General features: G+C 39.5%; 1 protein-coding gene across 9 annotated transcripts in view; it reads right to left on the bottom strand.

Moving 5' to 3' along the window:
• Positions 1-17,776, bottom strand: part of SGMS1 (sphingomyelin synthase 1) — a 285,202-nt gene that overhangs the window by 31,161 nt on the left and 236,265 nt on the right. For all 9 annotated transcript variants that reach the window (XM_012762881.3, XM_012762877.2, XM_012762875.2 and 6 more), the window contains one exon: positions 7,534-8,386. In XM_012762881.3, the coding sequence (XP_012618335.1) occupies positions 7,534-8,156 (623 nt within the window). In that variant the 5' untranslated portion in view covers positions 8,157-8,386. The remainder of the gene's footprint in view (positions 1-7,533; positions 8,387-17,776) is intronic.

Here is a 17,776-nt window from a genome sequence, read left to right as displayed (position 1 = left end):
TCCTTACTCCCTTCCAGAGAGAGGGACACAGCAGGAGGGTTGGGGGAGGGAGCCCCAAAAGCTTCCTAGACCCAAGGTATCTTTTAAAGGTATCTATTAAAGGTATCTTTCATAGTGAGACTACTACTATCACCACTACCAACAGCAGTGAAGTCTTATCCCCTCTGTTAGAGGAAGCTCTCAATAAGAGTTATGTTTACTTGTCTTTTAGTCCCAGGGGGACTTAAAATGGCACCTGTAATATGACTGGCAGTCCTGGCAGGAGGATGCATTCCTGCGCTTCAGATCTTTCCTTCTTACTCCCTCCAATAGTCCTTTCCTACTTCTTTCTCCAGACGTTTGTCCTTTAAACCCTTCCGTATATCTGCCAGGAGTAATCTGCCCTGATGCTCACTATCCCTTCACTATGCATCCTTTCTGCATTCACATTTCATTTAAAATGCAGCTCTGAGAGAGAAGAATAAAACTAGTTATTTTAAGGGTTGATTGAATCAACGACACAATGCACATACAAAATTCTTGTTACTCAAACGTCATCTGGTTTGGAATCTGTCTCTTGAATACGGTGATAATGATTTTTGACAATGTGCATGAAGAAGAAAAACAGAATAAAACAGACTCTGAGTAAGCACATAACTGATGCAGCTACATGCAAAGGGGAAGGGAAACAAGGGTAAGAGACAATCCCTGAACTCTTACCTTGCTTAATCGCTGGAGAGGAATATGACAACTTATCAGCCAATTAAATAATGGGAGAGCTATCGAAAAAAGCTGTAGCAACATGAGAGAATTCTGTCTTCATGAGTTTTATACATGAATGGAGTCTGGACAAAGCACTTTCAAAAACTGAGATATCACTATGAGACTAAACATTCCCCAGAATACAACCCCCATGCAACCGTTTTGCTAGCTGCCATATCCCTAGCACACAGTCTCCAACAATTCTTGGTAAATAAATGAATGTAAAGATGTTCTGAAGTTCCATCAGAGACTACCCTTGTGGTCTACAGCATAAGGCTAATTTATAATAAAATGCAATGAAGAACCTTAAGAAAAGGCTCTTTTGGAACTTAGAAAATAAATTTCTATTGAATAGGAACCCGGAGAGACTTGATTCATATCAAATGCTCTATATCAAGTACTTTCAAGAACTTTACTTAAATTAATCACAACCATCAAAGACATAAAAACAATGGAAAAAATGTTGACAGTAACTGTGGTCATAAACTACTTGGGGAATAGAAAAGGAAAGAGTAAGTATTTTGATTCAATCAACTTAATGTGCAAAGAAACACTGATGGAATTAGAACAGGGTAAAATGACAGATGTTAGTGGAGAGTCGAGTCTATTGAATAAAACACAAACTAAAACTCAACAAATCAGCATCTGACAAAGAGTCGCCAATCAGCACAAAGGTCGTATCTTTGGAAATTAGATGCCATTTACAGAAGAGACGTGCTATAGGTAAACTTTCTTATGTTGGCAGATACCCACCTAAATAATTAAGGTCGCCAAAACCACAGGCTTTATCAAAGGTTAAAATATAAAATAATTCTTTCCCAAAGTGATTTCTGGACATAAAATACATAATACTGGTAAACATCTAAAAATCCATCCCAGTATTCTCAGAGTATAATCCCAGAAAAGCCACACTGGAAAACTGCATCTATTCCTTCCCGCAGGATCAACAAAGCCCCTAGAAATAGTTCTAAACAGAGACGTCATGGCAAGTCCTAAGCAACATCTGTTGTCACCACTTCCCTCCTCTAGGTCCCTCCCTTTTGGGAGGGGATCAATTTCAAAGAACTTACTCAGTGACCATACCCATCCTTATCAGTCTCTCCATAAATCTGTGCAACTGTTTATGCTAGAATGTTCTATCCCATCCCCCAAATATATCTACCACTTAGCTCTCTCAATGCCACTCCACATCCCAAACTGTCCAATGGCTCCTTTTCTTTTTTCTTCAAATCTTTTCACCACCACGGACCAATATACTCTGCAACATTTAATTGACATTTACACAATCCACCCCTCCCCCACTCAACTGACTTAAACTACTTTTAGGTAAATGTCTGACCCCAAAGAAGCTATGGTAGAAAACACATATCAGGATATACACGTGACTTGACTTTCCTCTGAAGTAAAATACAGTTAAGCAAATTTGTACGATTTCCCCAAATTACTGAATTAGTTATCTCTCCATTAGAGTTCACATAACAAATCAGGGATTCACAGAGAGACCCAAAAACCATGTATGAGAAAGATACTGCAACAGAAGCCAGCCCTGTAGCTATAAAAGACAAGCAGCTCTAAATGTAATAAAAGCCACAGCTTCTAGAACGAGATCAGCCCTTCCCATGACCCCAGCACAAAATTTATTCGTCAAACAAATGTGACCTGAGTCTAAGTGATGATCATCTTTTCCCTGGGCTACTGCAATGGTGTCCTAACCATGACCCTTGTCTCAATTTCTGCTTCCCTAAGTCTCTGCACTGCTGCCATGGCCATTCTTTTAAAATGCCAGTCTGTTCTTACCACTCTCCCCTAATGACTTAATATATCACACTTGGAATAAAGCCCAAATTCTTTATCCATGGCCCAGACCTCAATGACCTTCAGTACCAGGGCTCTCCCCAACTCATTCGGCCACCCGGGCGCTGACTGTTCCTCAAATAAGGCTCAAAACTCTGTACATGCTGTGTGTCCTGCCTGGACTGCTCTTCCCCAAACACCTGCCCAGAATCTCCCTTATTTGACTCAGGTGTTTCCTCAACTGTCATCTCATTAGAGGCCTTCTCCAATCATTCCATCTAAAATACCCCCTCTTCCCCACTAACTCCAACACTTGCCAGCCCTTTATACTGCTTTATATTTCTCCATTTCCCTTGTACTAGCTGACATATATTCCTTTGTTTACTGCCTGCCTTAACCTGCCAAATATACGCTTCATGAGAGCATCAGGTCTTCTGCTCACTGCAGCATCCCCGGGGTTTGTAAGTACCTGGCACTTAGTATGTTGCTCAATAAATATGAATGAATGAATGAATGAATGAATACATGAATTTTAAATGAGCACTTTCTATATGCCAGACGCTGTACCAGGCACTGGGATATAAAGATGAATAGAATCTAGTTTTTCCCTTGAGGAACTTAAAAATCGAAAGAGACACATACACAACTAATAGAATGCAGTGTGAGATGAGCTTAAAGTGTTCGAGGAAAACTGGAGTAGCTAGAGACAAGGCAGGTCAGGCTGGGATTGGATTATGAAGGACCTTAAGCTAATGAGTTGTTTCTCCATCTGAGCACCCGCTATGGAGCATTAAATAGGAAGGGAAAGAGGAGATGTATTTAATTTAAAATTAGAACTGACAGAATTAGAACTTAGTGACTATCTGGATTAAAGGAACTGAGGAGTTCTAGGTTTCTAGGAAATGACACTGGCCAGACAAGAGGAGGAACAAGTTAGAGGAAAAGAGATAAATCCAGTTTTAGACAAATTGAGTCTGAGGTACCTATGATCATCATACTAAGTCATAATGATTCCTCTGGTGACTTGGAATCTACAGTCTTCTTGCTTGCCTTTCTCTGTCAGGTATTTATAATGTCCCAATAGAGCTGAGCCACACGTATCACACATAAGTGCCACCGTGTTAGCCACGACTTAGCCATGCATAAATAGTCCTTAAGTCTTCAGGCTTTATCGAATCTGTAATTTTAATATATTCTTTATCATGCTTTCTTAAAACAAGGGATACCTGTTTTGCAGTGAAGTCTGACACAAATGCAGAGATTTCCCAGGAATTTTTCCTAGTCAGTGGCTTGAAAGTCCAATTCTAAATGGGGAGACAACATTATTTACAATTTTAAAAACCAAAAAAATTTCTCAAGGACAGGCATTATTGTTGCTTTCCCTTTCAAAATGTCATGGAAATCCCATGTAGATATATGTATATATAAACATATACATACAGGCATGAGGGGGAGATGTTAAGAATGAAATGAGGGGAAAAAGTAAATTTAAGTACAAAAAATCAAAACCTATGTTTGACAGTAAAGGACAATTATATACAACACAGGGATAAAACCAAATGTCACAAATTCAGCATCAAGGTTTTCCAGCACCTCAAACATCGGTTAAACGGTTTGTTGTTAGAGGATACTGGCCAAATTCCAGTGATTTCATTTCTCAGTAAGTCACCCTCTACAGTTCCACTCTCTGGTTCTTCTCCAAAAAGTAGAAGAGGCTGAAGTAAGAAGGGATTGGCTGATCTTTTTTTAATTTAAGAGCTCCAGGCCTTTTAAAATCAAAGTAAAATGCCTCATTGGAAATTACTATCCAAACAGGCTTAATTCTGAGGAGCTGTGTAAAATGGGATCCTTAGTGGCAAAGCTCCTAGTGGAGGCTATAGAAAGGTCAAGACTCAGAAGAGTCGACCTGGCGAGGTGGCTCACACCTGTAATCCTAGCACTCTGGGAGGCCGTTTGATCTGGAGGATCGTTTAAGCTTAGGAGTTCGAGACCAGCCTGAGTAAGACCCCTGTCTCTAGTAAAAAAAAAAAAAAAACAAAAAGAAAGAAATCAGCTGGACAACTAAAAATATATATAGCAAAAATTGGCCGGGCATGGTGGCACATGCCTGTAGTCCCAGCTACTCGAGACGCTGAGGCAGAAAGATCACTTGAGCATAGGAGTTTGAGGTTGCTGTGAGGTAGGCTGATGCCATGGCACTCTAGCCCGGGCAACAGAGTGAGACTCTGTCTCAAAAAAAAGACTCAGAAGAGTCAAACACAGAAAGAGGGAGAGGTTAACTCTCTGTTAGGCAGAATATCTCATAACCAGAAGGATCCATTTCTCCAAACTGCCAGATAAATGCAATGACTACACCGCAGTAACCAATTAACTAGAAGGGGTCTCTCTGACACTATAGAAGATTTTCTCTTCTTTATGAAAGCCAGGGAAAGGTGGGTAGCATCCACACTCACTGCTTGACATGTCATCTGTATCCTTCTTCCTGCCTCTTACATGCCTGGTAGGCCACAGACGCTGATGAGAGGTCACAAGGAGAGAGATGGGAAGCCAGGGATGTACCCCAGTAGAGCAACAGGGTAGGAAGATGCTTAGTGTTATCAGACAAGAGTCTGCTTCCATTTCCCACAGTCCTATCCGCCAGAGTTGGAAACCAGAGAGGACTTTAAAGAATCCTTAGTTGGATGCATTCTGGATAAAAACAATCTGAAGCTAATAAAATTCAAACATAATTAGTTTATCCAATAATGTTAGACTCAAAACACAATTGTATAGGACAACAGAAATTATCTAGACTGAGAGGTCCTTATTTTATTTGTGATAAAAACAAGGCTCCTAAGATTTCGGGGCTCACCCACACCAGCATGTTAGGTCCCAGCTGCCTGCATGCTAATACTGGGTTAATTTTGTCCAAGACACAATTCAACAATTTTACTGCTGTTGAATAATTTTAATGTATAAATGACTATAGTATTGGCAATAAGTACCAGGAAAACACACAATTATAAAGCTTAAAGATAAACAGATTTGAGGAAAATTCCTTGGTAGGAAAAATAATATACAAAATAATAAAGATTAAAGAAATTAGTCCTACAGTTATGACACTTTCTTAGAATAAGAATTACTTAAAAGTAACAGTTCTGTGAAAGATTTAGACTTATCCATGTTATGACTTACCCACAATTATATTCTGGGACAGAAAATTATTTGCTTGCATGTAAGAATTTTGATGAAAAACCAGAAAACTCACAGAAACAAAACAACAAACATCAGGAAAAACCCAGGAAGCATAATTTGAGCTGACCTTACCTTTATAAAGTACTAGCATTTTTTTCCAATGGGTTTTTAGGAAAAAAAGTTTAAAAGTCAAAAAGGTCAGGAATGGTGGCTCATGCCTATGATCCTAGCACTTCGGGAGGCCAAGGTAGAAGAACTGCTTGAGCTCAGGAATTCAAGACCAGCCTGAGCAAGAACAAGACCCTGTCTCTACAAAAAAAAATAGAAAAATTAGCCAGGCATGGTGGCACAACTGTAGTCCTAGTTGCTCAGGAGGCTGAAGCAGGGGGACTGCTTGAGCCCAGGAGTTTGAGATTGCAGTGAGCTATGATGACGCCACTGTACTCTACTCAGGACAACAGAGTGAGACCCTGTCTCAAAAACAAAAAAACAAAAAAATCAAAAGCAGGACTGAAGTTCAGCAGCCAAAAGAATGAAAGTATTTAATAAATTCTGAGCATCTCATATTCATAAAGCCTATTTCTGTCTACTTAGCCTCTTAAAATTAAAGCAACAAAAAAAGGTCTTTCACCAAATCAAATGTAGCCCAGACCACCAATTCTATTTCAAAGTTAGCTTAAACTCCACGTTTGTCAAACCAGCCCCAAATAAAACACTGGCCAGTTAAATGACTTCCTTTACACTAGTTAAGACAGTCCTTCCATGGAAAAGAGTCAAGAACTGCTTTTATTTCCATTTGCAGATAATAATGTATAAAGTTTTAAAAAAACACAGTTCTTATAAAACATAACAGGAAAAAAAAAAAAACATCATTTCTGTCCAAGAAAGTTCAGCATGAACTCTGTCTACATTTTGTTTTCTTGATTTAAGGTGATTTCCTTAATATTCAACCACACTGTGGGTCATGAAACACAGTCCACCAGAGAGAAACTCAGCCCCGTAACAAACCCTGCTCCAACCCCCATGCATGGAGGCCGTAAAGATGTTCCAAGAAAAGGAAAATCAGACACCAATGAAAGGGCACTGTCGGTGTTTATTGGCTGCATGTGACCCGAGTAAACAGCCTGCCTGAGGGGTTCCATGCTGAGTTTAGAGCTTGGGATGCGAAAGCCACTTTGGATCCACCTGAAACTAAACGGGAGGTGCCTACTTAAAACCCTAGGAAACTCGAATGGGATAGCCACATAATGTTTTAAGTGCCACACACCAGAAGGTGGGGATTTATTCAGGTTCATCCGTGTCCCACCTGCCCTGAGGGTTTCCTTTTCTCCACAATCCCAGCCGTTCTGAATTTTCTGTGTGAAACATCTTTAAATACATATTGCTAAGGTTCCAGATGCCTGACTCTGTGTGGGAAACACTACACAGCAATTCACAGTGCTTGGAGGCCAAATGTCAACAATTTATTTAATGGGTTCATTACTCAACCCAAACTAGATGGTTTATCTGTTGTTCAACAGCCTGTACTCTGAAGACATCTGAGGATTTTCCTTCTTGTTAAGTGAAAACAGAACATCATCTCTAACATTCTAACCTAGTCGTCATGTGTGAACCTTGTACAAAACAAGCAACAAACACAGCATTTGCTTAAAGCTGCCAGAGAGTGAGTTAGTTCAACAGGGCACGTGGTTAAAAAAGAAATAAAAAAAGGAATTAGTATGCATTGATTCCCACTACTTGATAAATCTCATTTCTAAATAATAATTAGAAGTCTGCAGTACAAACCCCACAATCGTTGAATCATAGAGTTTTTACTTTACTTACTTGTATTTTAAGAGCAGCCACTGAATTAACCAGAGTCCTACAAGGATCATGCCGTTAATTTCACAAATAGAAAAGGCCCACTGCACCCGGTTAAAATGGTCAAAAAACGTGTCCGGTAGTGGAGGCTGCACCTCCTTAGGAGGTACTCGTTCATGGACGACCGAGATCATCACTGTGGTGAGAACAAAACACGAAAGTGCGTAAAGAAAGGCCAGAAAAGTCTTGCCCCACTCCATGGGGTACTGGGAGCGCTCTGGCTCTGGCATGGGGATCTTTATCATCTCCTTCCTATATCCGTTTGGCATTCCGTTGGGTTTCATCTTGATGCTGAAGCTGCCGTCGGGTGTGGGGACGTCTACGCCGATGCTGAGGTGCCCGTTGGCATGGCCGTTCTTGTGTGCTTCCATGTGGTGTTCCATTTTCAGGGTCTCTATCATGTCCAGGAGCCGCTGCCCGTTGTCAGAGGAGACTCTGCACAAGGGGGGTTTTTTGAAATCTTCTTGGGTCAGGTTGATCAAGTCCCGGCCTGTGAAATGTTCCAGAGGCTCACAGTATTCTGGCATAGCATTCTCCAGCAGCCAGTCTGCCACCTTCTTGGGTGACCAATACACCACTTCCTTCATGGTACTGGCAGACAGCAGGCAGGCCGAGCTTGCTCTCAGCAGGTCAGCAGTCACCGTTCCTACAGGGCAGAAGGCCGTCTTGCCTGGGCTCACTCATCCTGTCGGGCCTCATGAGCAGAGACTTGTTTGGCAAGATGGTCAAGGAAGTTTTTAAACACCTCATGTAGCTCTCCAGGGTTCCTGAGTGCCCGAGCATTAATTCACTTCATTTTTGAATGGGATTCTTCCTTCTGTGGAGGCAAGAGAAAAAAGATCAGGATGCTGGGACTTCCAAACCAACTCCCACAAAAAGCAAAGCCTTGATATGCACAAGGAAAATGGAAAACCAGTTACTGGCGAACTCTACAGTTTTCAAACATGTATTTATTACAGGGACCACTGATTCCCTGGTTATTAGTCTTCTATGACAGAGCAGGACATTGTATCTGAAAATGGATAAGGTTGAAGGAGACATGTTTTACAGGATTGTCAATGGTGCATTTTCTAAGAAATAATTCAACAGTACTTTGGACATTGCTCAACATAGATCCATGATTCTCTTTGTCCTTACAGGCTTCCTAAGATAATTTGAAAGAATACGGTGTTTTTTTTTTTTTAAATCTACCATTCTATCTGGTGAAGAATGTTTAAAAATATACATAATACACACCAACTTAATAGATAGCATAGAATAAGATCACAGAAATGCTGAGCTTCAAGGTCACCTGGTATAATAATTTTAGATTCTTGTACCAAAAAATCAGTGAATCCCCTTTTCTAAATGTGCTTAACCCCATTTGGAAATATATACAAGAGTTATAAATGCAGTTGCCTGGGTGGAAGCACAGGTGGAGTGAAAGGCCAAGCTCCTGCCTACTGTTGATCTTTCTATTCCCAGCCCTGGAGTTCTGTGGAACCCCACAGTTTGAAAATAAAGAATCTGAACAAATTCCTTCAATTGTAAGTGAAGAATCTGAGATTTAGAAAGGTCGAGGAATTGCCCACAGTCAAATGGCAGCCTGTACAGAAGAGTTACAAGTTTCTGAGTCCTAGTTCTGCATATTTATTTATTAAAATATTTGGCCAACTATGTGACAATAAACAAAAGGAATATCTGTAAGGAAGATTCCAAGCCAGGATTCAAAATTTTATAAGTTTATGTATAAATATAAATATATACAAATAATGTATGTATTTAACCACAATCATGGCTAACAAATACAAGCAGAGCATCTCTATCCAAAAATCCAAAACCCAAGATGCTCCAACATCCAAAACTTTTTGAATGCCAACATAACACTCAAAGAAAATGGTCATTGGGGCATTTAGGATTTCAGTTTTTGGATTAGGGGTGCTCAACCAGATGAATTCTGCAAATATTCCAAAATCTGGGGGGGGGGGAAGTATCTGAAATCCAAAATACTTTTGGTCCAAAGCATTCAATATTGAATATTCAACCTGTACAGCACTGCATAAAACAACTGAAAAGAAATATATCACATATCCACTGAAGTTATACTTGATAGTTCTGGGGGTATTTTCTATTTCTCCCATGTATTTTTCTTCAATAAGCACATACTACTTTTATAATCAGCATTTAAAATAAAAAGAAAACTTAAAAACAAAAGACCTAATACTAAACCAAAGCACCACGATAGTTAACAAAGCATGGCCAGGCAGAGCACGGTTCCACTCTCAGCGTCGCCCGTGTGAACATAACCCATTACGTGAGCTTCAGCTTACTCATCTGTAAAATGGGATAATGATAACGAAACATTTCTTTCATAAGGTTGTTGTCAGTACTTAACTAAGAAACCAGATACGAAAGTTGACAAAATACAATTTAGCTCAAAAAGCAGTGATTTTTTAAAGGGGTCTCTGTTGGCGTCCATATCATTTTTGTTTTCTTTCTTCTCAAATTGTCTATCATATCTAATAGCCACTGTCCACTATCTCTCACTAGGAAAAAGCCCCACCAGTGGGCTATTTTTTCCTCAAATGATGAATATTGTGTTAGCTGCAAAAAGCTTGCACAGATCTGGAGGCTTAAGAGCTAAAAATTATTGATGATACTATTTTCCTAAGTATGTTTCTATAGAATAATAATCTGATGTTTCATGCTTAAAAAAAAAAAAACTCTGTAGGCAAATAAGTCTAGGAACTGCATACTATAATCTCTCTCCTGGGGACAGCAGTACACACTAGGATGTTAAAAGCAAAGGAAAGTCTTCCAGTAAAGAAACTACTACCACAGCCAGGAGAGGTGGCTCGCACCTGTAATCCTAGCATTCTGGGATGCTGAGGATGCAGGATCGCTTGAGGTAAGGAGTTCGAGACCAGCCTGAGCAAGAGCAAGACCCCGTCTGTACCAAAATGGAAAAAATTAGCCAGGCATGGTAGTGGGCACCTGTAGTCCCAGCTACTCGGGAGGCTGAGACAGTTGGATCACTTGGAATTTGAGGGCATTCTAGCCAGGCAACAGAGTGAGACTCTGTCTCAAAAAAAAAAAAAAAAAAGAAAAGAAACTCTCAAATTGACTTCATCAAGGCTGTCTTACCCCCTGCCCTTTTTTCTACTGAACTCATCTCTACTGAACCCCAAAATCTGTCTCAGGAATGAAGATGGAATGAAGAGGGTCCATTCTCAGTTTCCTAGTCCAAATGATAACCAATCACATGGCAATACCCTGCAAAAGAACAGGGCATTCCCTCTTCTGAGCGTCCGTAGTCCTGTGCACCACCCGCATCACACCCTCCTGTGATTAAGTGTCTGCCTGGACCACGCCCACCAAAGCCCACGAGTCAGTATGGAAGAGAACTACAACCTCAGAAGGTGCTCGATCAATGCCTGCTCGGTATCTTCAGAAATACTCCTTAGACCGAGCAACACGTAGATGGTTTAATGGGAAAACAAACCTCCTAAAAATGTCATTGATATTGAAACTGCTTTAAAACAATTTGGATGGGCAAGAAGAAAAAGACAGGCATTCTCCAGAAAGAAATATAAAACCCAAGTGAATCTCTGACCGCTTAAAAACCACTGCAGAGGACTTTCAGTTGCCAGCAGTACTGCCTAGAATGTCGAGAAGACACGCGCGCCAAATGGGAGTTCTGGCAGGAGGTCATGCAGGAGAGGGGAGCTCCTTGGCATCGGACCCGAGGCTTCTCCTCAAATATGCCTCAGCAGAAGTAGGACAACAGCCAACGGAACCCTCAACATCTTGAAGTGGTTATGAGAACTCTAAGGAAAAGTCCTCAACAGAGTGTTCAGGCCCAAGGGAAATGACCACAGCCTTTTCATGTAAGTTCTGCATTTTCCCCCTTGCCCAACCCAGGAAGTCTGCCAGGACGGGAAACCCCCTCAGAACCACAGAGACCAGACCAAGGCCGCTGTGTTATTTCACTTCTCTCTGATGGGAGGAACGGTCACATCATCTCCTCTTAAGAGATAATAAACCTTAAAACAGGGGGAAAAAACAATCAAATGGTACAAGACAATTTAATATAAGCACCCACCTACACGAAGGAACACTAATCTTGCAAAGGCAAGCCCAGCAGGTAATTTCTGAGAGCCAGAGGAACTCTTGAAGGGATGGCAAGAAAAATTAATGGCTTCCATTAATTAACTGGGACAAAAAAAAAAAAATCATCCCTCCTTAAGAGAACCCTTGTGCTTCCCATCAACTTGGAATTGGCCACCTGCTCCTCTTCAACAAGTCCAGATTCTTCCCTTAGTCTTTAAGGTCTTTTTCTGCAAAGCCTTATCTCGCCACTCCACTTCACAATTCTTTGAATTTCTACTTGAATTCCTTACACTATGAATCTCTGTGACACAGGATATAATTTAACAGTCTTGTGTTACATGGTGTGTAGAAAGAGCATTTGCCGTGTGAGCTGACGAGCCTGTGTTTGACACCCAGCTCGGCTACTTCCCTTCCTGACAAAGTCCTTTAACCTTGCCAGGCCTCAGTTTCCTCTGGAAAATGGGATTAACAACTACCATACCTATCTCCACACAGGCTCCTACTACTGTGAGGATCCAATCATGTAAAAAGAATACAAGCTATTAATTATTCCAAGAAGTATGCCCTGGTCTTTTTTAATATCCTACTTCTTTTCTAACGCCCAGCTGGGCCCATGGTGACATTTCATAAATATTTACCGAAGCTGCTACTTCCAAATGACATTTTTAAAGCCCCATCATTCTGACACACAAGAGTAAAGCCAACCCTCCAAATTTCGTGAGGATATAAATCTTTATTTTTCAAGCAAGTTTTGAAGCTTGAAAATAACGGCAGGCGTATTGTTCACCTGCAGCTGATGCTGAAATCGTGCAAAAGGGGAAAAGCTCACAGCTATGAAAGTGAACTGCTGGACAGCTACCCAGTGTTTCAAAGGCCACTGCTAAAAGGTGGAGACTTACTCAGAGACCCTAGAGCCCACCTGTAGAGGGAATGGTGAGAGTTACTTTTCCCAGGACTTGCACACTCAATTTAGAATATATTGTGGTGTTTTTGAAAAGGGAAAGGCAAAGTGTTTTCACATCTAGGCCCAGAGGACTGTATGTTAGCCTGGGCTCAGAAAACAACTACCACCATCACCTGGAAAAGCTCCCTGGAATCCATTATTGGGAGAATGTTTAAAAAAATAACATATAGCCCAAATTATTAGACTTATTTCTCAGAACGGGGAAGAAATAATAGAGGAGTAAAAACTGTATATGAATTCATTATCCAAAAATATCACAAAATTCATGAGACAAGAGATGCTTAAACTCTCATTCATCTATAATTTTTGGAAATAACTCAAGTTTTGTAAGATTATGATTGGTCTAAAATCTCATGCATAACAAAAAGTTGGCCTCGGGGCTAGATTGAGACCCCAAGATGCTGTTCCAGGCTCTCTCTCTCTCTCTGCAAAATATTCAATGGCCTCACTGATTTGATAATGTATGAAGAATAGTCTAAAAAATCTTTTTAAACACAGTGTTGTCCATTAGGATAAAAGGCAAGAACAACAGTATATGTTCATTATAGATTCCAAACACAGCAGGATTTTCTATCTGGCCTGAACTTAGTAAAACGTAAATCTGCTAAATTAAATTTGGCTCCAATTCTTAAAACAAATATTTTAGTCTTTAACATTATAAAAGCCATCAGATAATATGCCATGACACCGTATAAACTATTTATAGTTAATTATCAAAGCCAGGCAGGTCTCTAAAACAGAAAAATGAGTTAAAGTAATTATTCTGGTAATAAAAAACATTAACTAAAATCACTAAATAAATCATTTATGAGTACTTGTTTACCCTTACTCAAAAAGAATGTGTTACCTTGCTACCTGACATTGTCTAAAAATAAGGCAGTGTTGTATTATCAAAAATCTACCATATGAACTACACACTGGATACAAGTTTAAGGATTAGAATATCACAAAATGCACAATACAACTAGACATGGAGCAATTGCTCAGAAAATCCAAGTTCCAATGTTCTATCACTGAGTTGTACTCCAACCCAGATACCTCAGTTTCCTGTCATGAAATAAGTTATTCCATCTATTCATTCCATTTGCTTTACAAAGTAATATATACAAATGTAAGAAATTATTATACTGAATGTAATTTGTTCTTTCCTTGAAGATTCAACAGACTTTCTAAATAAGTGCCATGAAATCAAAATTGAATTCTTATGATTTTTTTAAGACATGATGGACCCCAGATTAAACAAACAAGCTGGCATGTGAGCAAAGAGACTACCAAGAACCTATAGGGTTTCAGATGTTCCTAAATGCTGATAATGACAATTTAAAGTAGGAAGTAGCATATACATAATTAGTCTTATAACGTATACTTAACTACACACTTTCTGCTTCACATACCAAATCTCTAAAAACAAAAGCAAAAGTAACATGGAGTATTATACATGACTTTAATTTAATAGCTTATAACCAAGTTAATGCAAGATCAAAATTTGGTGGGCATGTAGCATTTAGCTCAAACTTTTTAACTTCAAACTGAGTTTTCAGCATTTTCTAACTTCTCTGATAAACACTTATTACTTGTGTTTAAGAAGGGGAAAAATGTTTATACAAATCAAGAATTGATATTAGCTTATTATGAAACAGACTGACTTTTTGGGAAAACTTCAAGTTCAGATAAAGGTCTCTATATCCACTAGAACTTTCCATAAAAGTCAATACTAACCTAATTGCCCTTTTAAGGTAATGCAGCCCACTGAAATACTCATAAGATAGGTGTTTAATTCTTCTCTAAGTTGGATAGCTTTTGAATGCTTTTCTCCAAACCAATCAACAGATAAGCTGTAGATTTTTTTAATCTTGCATTTGAAGAGTTGAGGTAAATAAGCAAAGTTCATAAATTGTATATATTTGAAGAACAAAAATGGTTAGATAACAAGAACACACAGTTTCAGCTGAAGGACCTACATATTTATTTCAAACTACAGTTGAGGGAGTTTTAGAAGATTACTTTTGATGCCTTAACCTTTAAATTGTCCTTTATTTTAAATTGCTATTACCTGCAGTGCTCACAATTCCACAGTCCAACTCCAAGCAAATAAAATCATCCCTTATGAAACAGCCCCTTCACCTAAATGTGTGCTGACCTACTTTGCTTAGATATGAGAGGAAGAGCCTGCTGAAGTGTACATATTTGCCTTTTTGTCCATCTAGGCTGTTAGACATTAGGCTGTAGAAGAGCATCATTTAATGACATCTTCTGGTCTCTTCTGCACTTTATTTAATAAATGTAGATTTCACAGTATCTGAAATGTATTCCTTCTCAATAGCTGCCTGTGGTAACGTACCCAACTGATAGCCTCTCTTTCTATGCCCCCACCCCAGAATGACTCATTCCAATATAGTAGCTTTCAATGTTCCAGAAAAGACAATATTTGGCAGACAAAATAGATATGACACAATGACAAGAAAGCAGCCATGTCAACTACATACAATAAATCGTGTTGCTAGGTGTTCTCTAAAGGTATGACACAAAAAACTGTTTTATTCCTTTCACAGAGAATCCTACCACCAGCAACATTACTTACTTCTGCATCCTTTGCCCTTAGCCTTCATTTGAGTCATTTCATGATGGAATGTATGTAAATATTTAGTGATCAGAAAATTCAAAGAATCATTTATTACAGCAAAAAATTAGAAACAATCTAAAAATTCTACAGTAGAAATTGATTAAATATATTATACAACAGTATATTAACCTTCCACTAAAAATTGTACTGTATCTGTATTTCTATATCTATAGTGATAATTTATATTTATAGTCTTATGTGAATAAACAGTTTGCAAAACAGAATGACACAATTTTTGTAAACACATATGTGTTACAAATATCCACAGGAAAAAAGTCTACACAGTATACATCAATTTCATAATTCTTACCTTTGTGCAACAGAATTATAACTCCTGCTTCATTTTTTCAGCATTTTCTGATTTCTCTGATAAACATATATTACTTGTATTTAGAAGGGGAAAAGGGTTGTTTTTCTTTCAAGCATATCCTATGTTTTCAAACATGTAGACTGCTTTGTAAAATTAAAAATAAATGCTTCCTATATTAGCTTTAAAAACTTGAAATGAGCCTGCAGGTTTCTCTAAATACTTGGAATCTTTGCCTTCTGTGTATAATTAAGTTCCCAAATTCTTCATATTCCCAAAACATAATGGTCCAGGGATGTGAGCCAAACCACTAGTAAAGATGAAGCTGAAATTCAAACCCAAGTACATAAGTAAATTCCAGTCTCAGATGTTTCCCATCATTCCAGGAAGAAAACAACAACAAACCACCAGAATTCCAACTGTTCTAGCACCTAGGTTTTCTTCAATATCTATCCACCTAGGCTACTGCAAAATAGAAAAGACCATGTAAAAACTCTGCCTGCTGTCATTACAATAAGGAAACCTTTGCATAGCTCTACTGACAAGTAATCACTATTGTCTTCCCATGGGAATTCATTCTTAGAACTCAATTACCAGAAACTCCAGAGATAATCTATTCCCACTCAACTGATTAACTGCCTAAGTATGGACCAGCAAAGCTATTTTAATATTTGCCTGGTTAATCTGTGGAGCTTGGACACAGATTCACTGCAGCAGCACTTAAGAATGTAGGACATACTCAATGTTTCCAAATTCCATTAGCTCTCACACAAGCTGATGTGCACTGTGTTGATTTCATCTGCTCGAGAAGCCCAGAAAAGGCTAAACTCAGGCTCTCCATTTCTATCACACAACACTCCATTCCTTTCCTTTCTTCCCATTCTTCTCTAAAATGAGAGCCCAAATCCTTCTAATTTACTGCTCATTTATTGGGAATAAAAATATTACGTGCACTTCAGTATCCATCATAAAAGTAAATTAGGACTGTTAAAAAAAAAATTCAGATGGCTTAGGAAAAAGATGGGGCCAATGATTTACTATCCTCTGTTTTTAAGAAACTTCAATGCTGTATTCCAGGGCATGTTGGCAGTGCCTAGCTTACTTAAACTGTCTCAGTTTACTTATCTATGAAGTCAAAATAATCCTGTATTCCTATAATGCTGTAAGAAAGTTTAGAAATCTGACATGGAATTTAGCAGGTGCATGAAAACAGCTTTTCAAGGCATCTGTGGGAGAAGATTAGATCCTTCTTCTTTCCTGCAGAAAATCCACTAGGGTTCACTCAAGGGACTGGGATGGGCATGGGGGTGGCAACTGGAGGCTGGGGAAGGTGGCAGAGCCAGCATCAGAGGAGAGGAATGTGGTCACCCTACCCTCCCTGCCGTGGTCCTTGCTCATCCTCACCGGTCTCTCCTCATACCCCTGGAATAAGCAGGTGTAAATTTAAAAGGCTTTCCAAGGAAGTCATTCAACCACGCCCTCAACTTCACATGCCTTCAGGAACCAGGCACATAAAGTCAACCTGGGTCGCAGAGAATATGAAATGGCAAGGGCTGTGGCAAACAGGATAGGGCAGTTCATACCCAATGCAGTTAGAGTTCAATTTTTGTTAATGGCAGAACCCAACCAAACAAAAAACATGCAGGGTGAACCTGGCCCATAGGATTGCCTCTTTGCAATGTCATTGTTATGTCTAGCCCACCACACATTCCCAGAGATCCTACTTTGAAGATTCTCTCAACTCTGTTCTCCTTTGCCTATCCCCATTTGCTTCTGCCTTAGTTTCTGCCTCCAGCCTAGCTCAACTGCAACGCCCTGCCACACTGCTTTCAGATGGGCTTTTCCAGGGCATACCATGATTTCCCCACTTGGTGTTTAAGGCCTTTGGTGGCTCCCACAGCTCTCAGGATGATGTCCAGACTCCCTGGCTTAGCCCCACCACAGGCCTTCCATCACATGGCCTATTTCTTTACCCTGACCTTTCAGACTTCCCCTACAAGCCCTGCACCTGTGTTATACCCATACTTGAGTGGTTTGGTAGATTCCCTCACAAACCAGTCATAGCATACCTGACAAGTTGTTCTTTCTGCCTGGAATATTCTTCCCACCTTACACCCTCATTCTTTCAGGGTTACCACCTTCCAAAAGCCCAGTCGAATTTGCAATGCAATCTCTAGAGTCTAATACATAGTGCACACTTAATAGATGTTTATTGACTGTATGA

The sequence above is a fragment of the Microcebus murinus genome, chromosome 14 (assembly GCF_040939455.1).
Source record: "Microcebus murinus isolate Inina chromosome 14, M.murinus_Inina_mat1.0, whole genome shotgun sequence".
Classification (NCBI taxonomy): domain Eukaryota; kingdom Metazoa; phylum Chordata; class Mammalia; order Primates; family Cheirogaleidae; genus Microcebus; species Microcebus murinus.
This window is presented reverse-complemented; position numbering and strand designations above follow the sequence as displayed.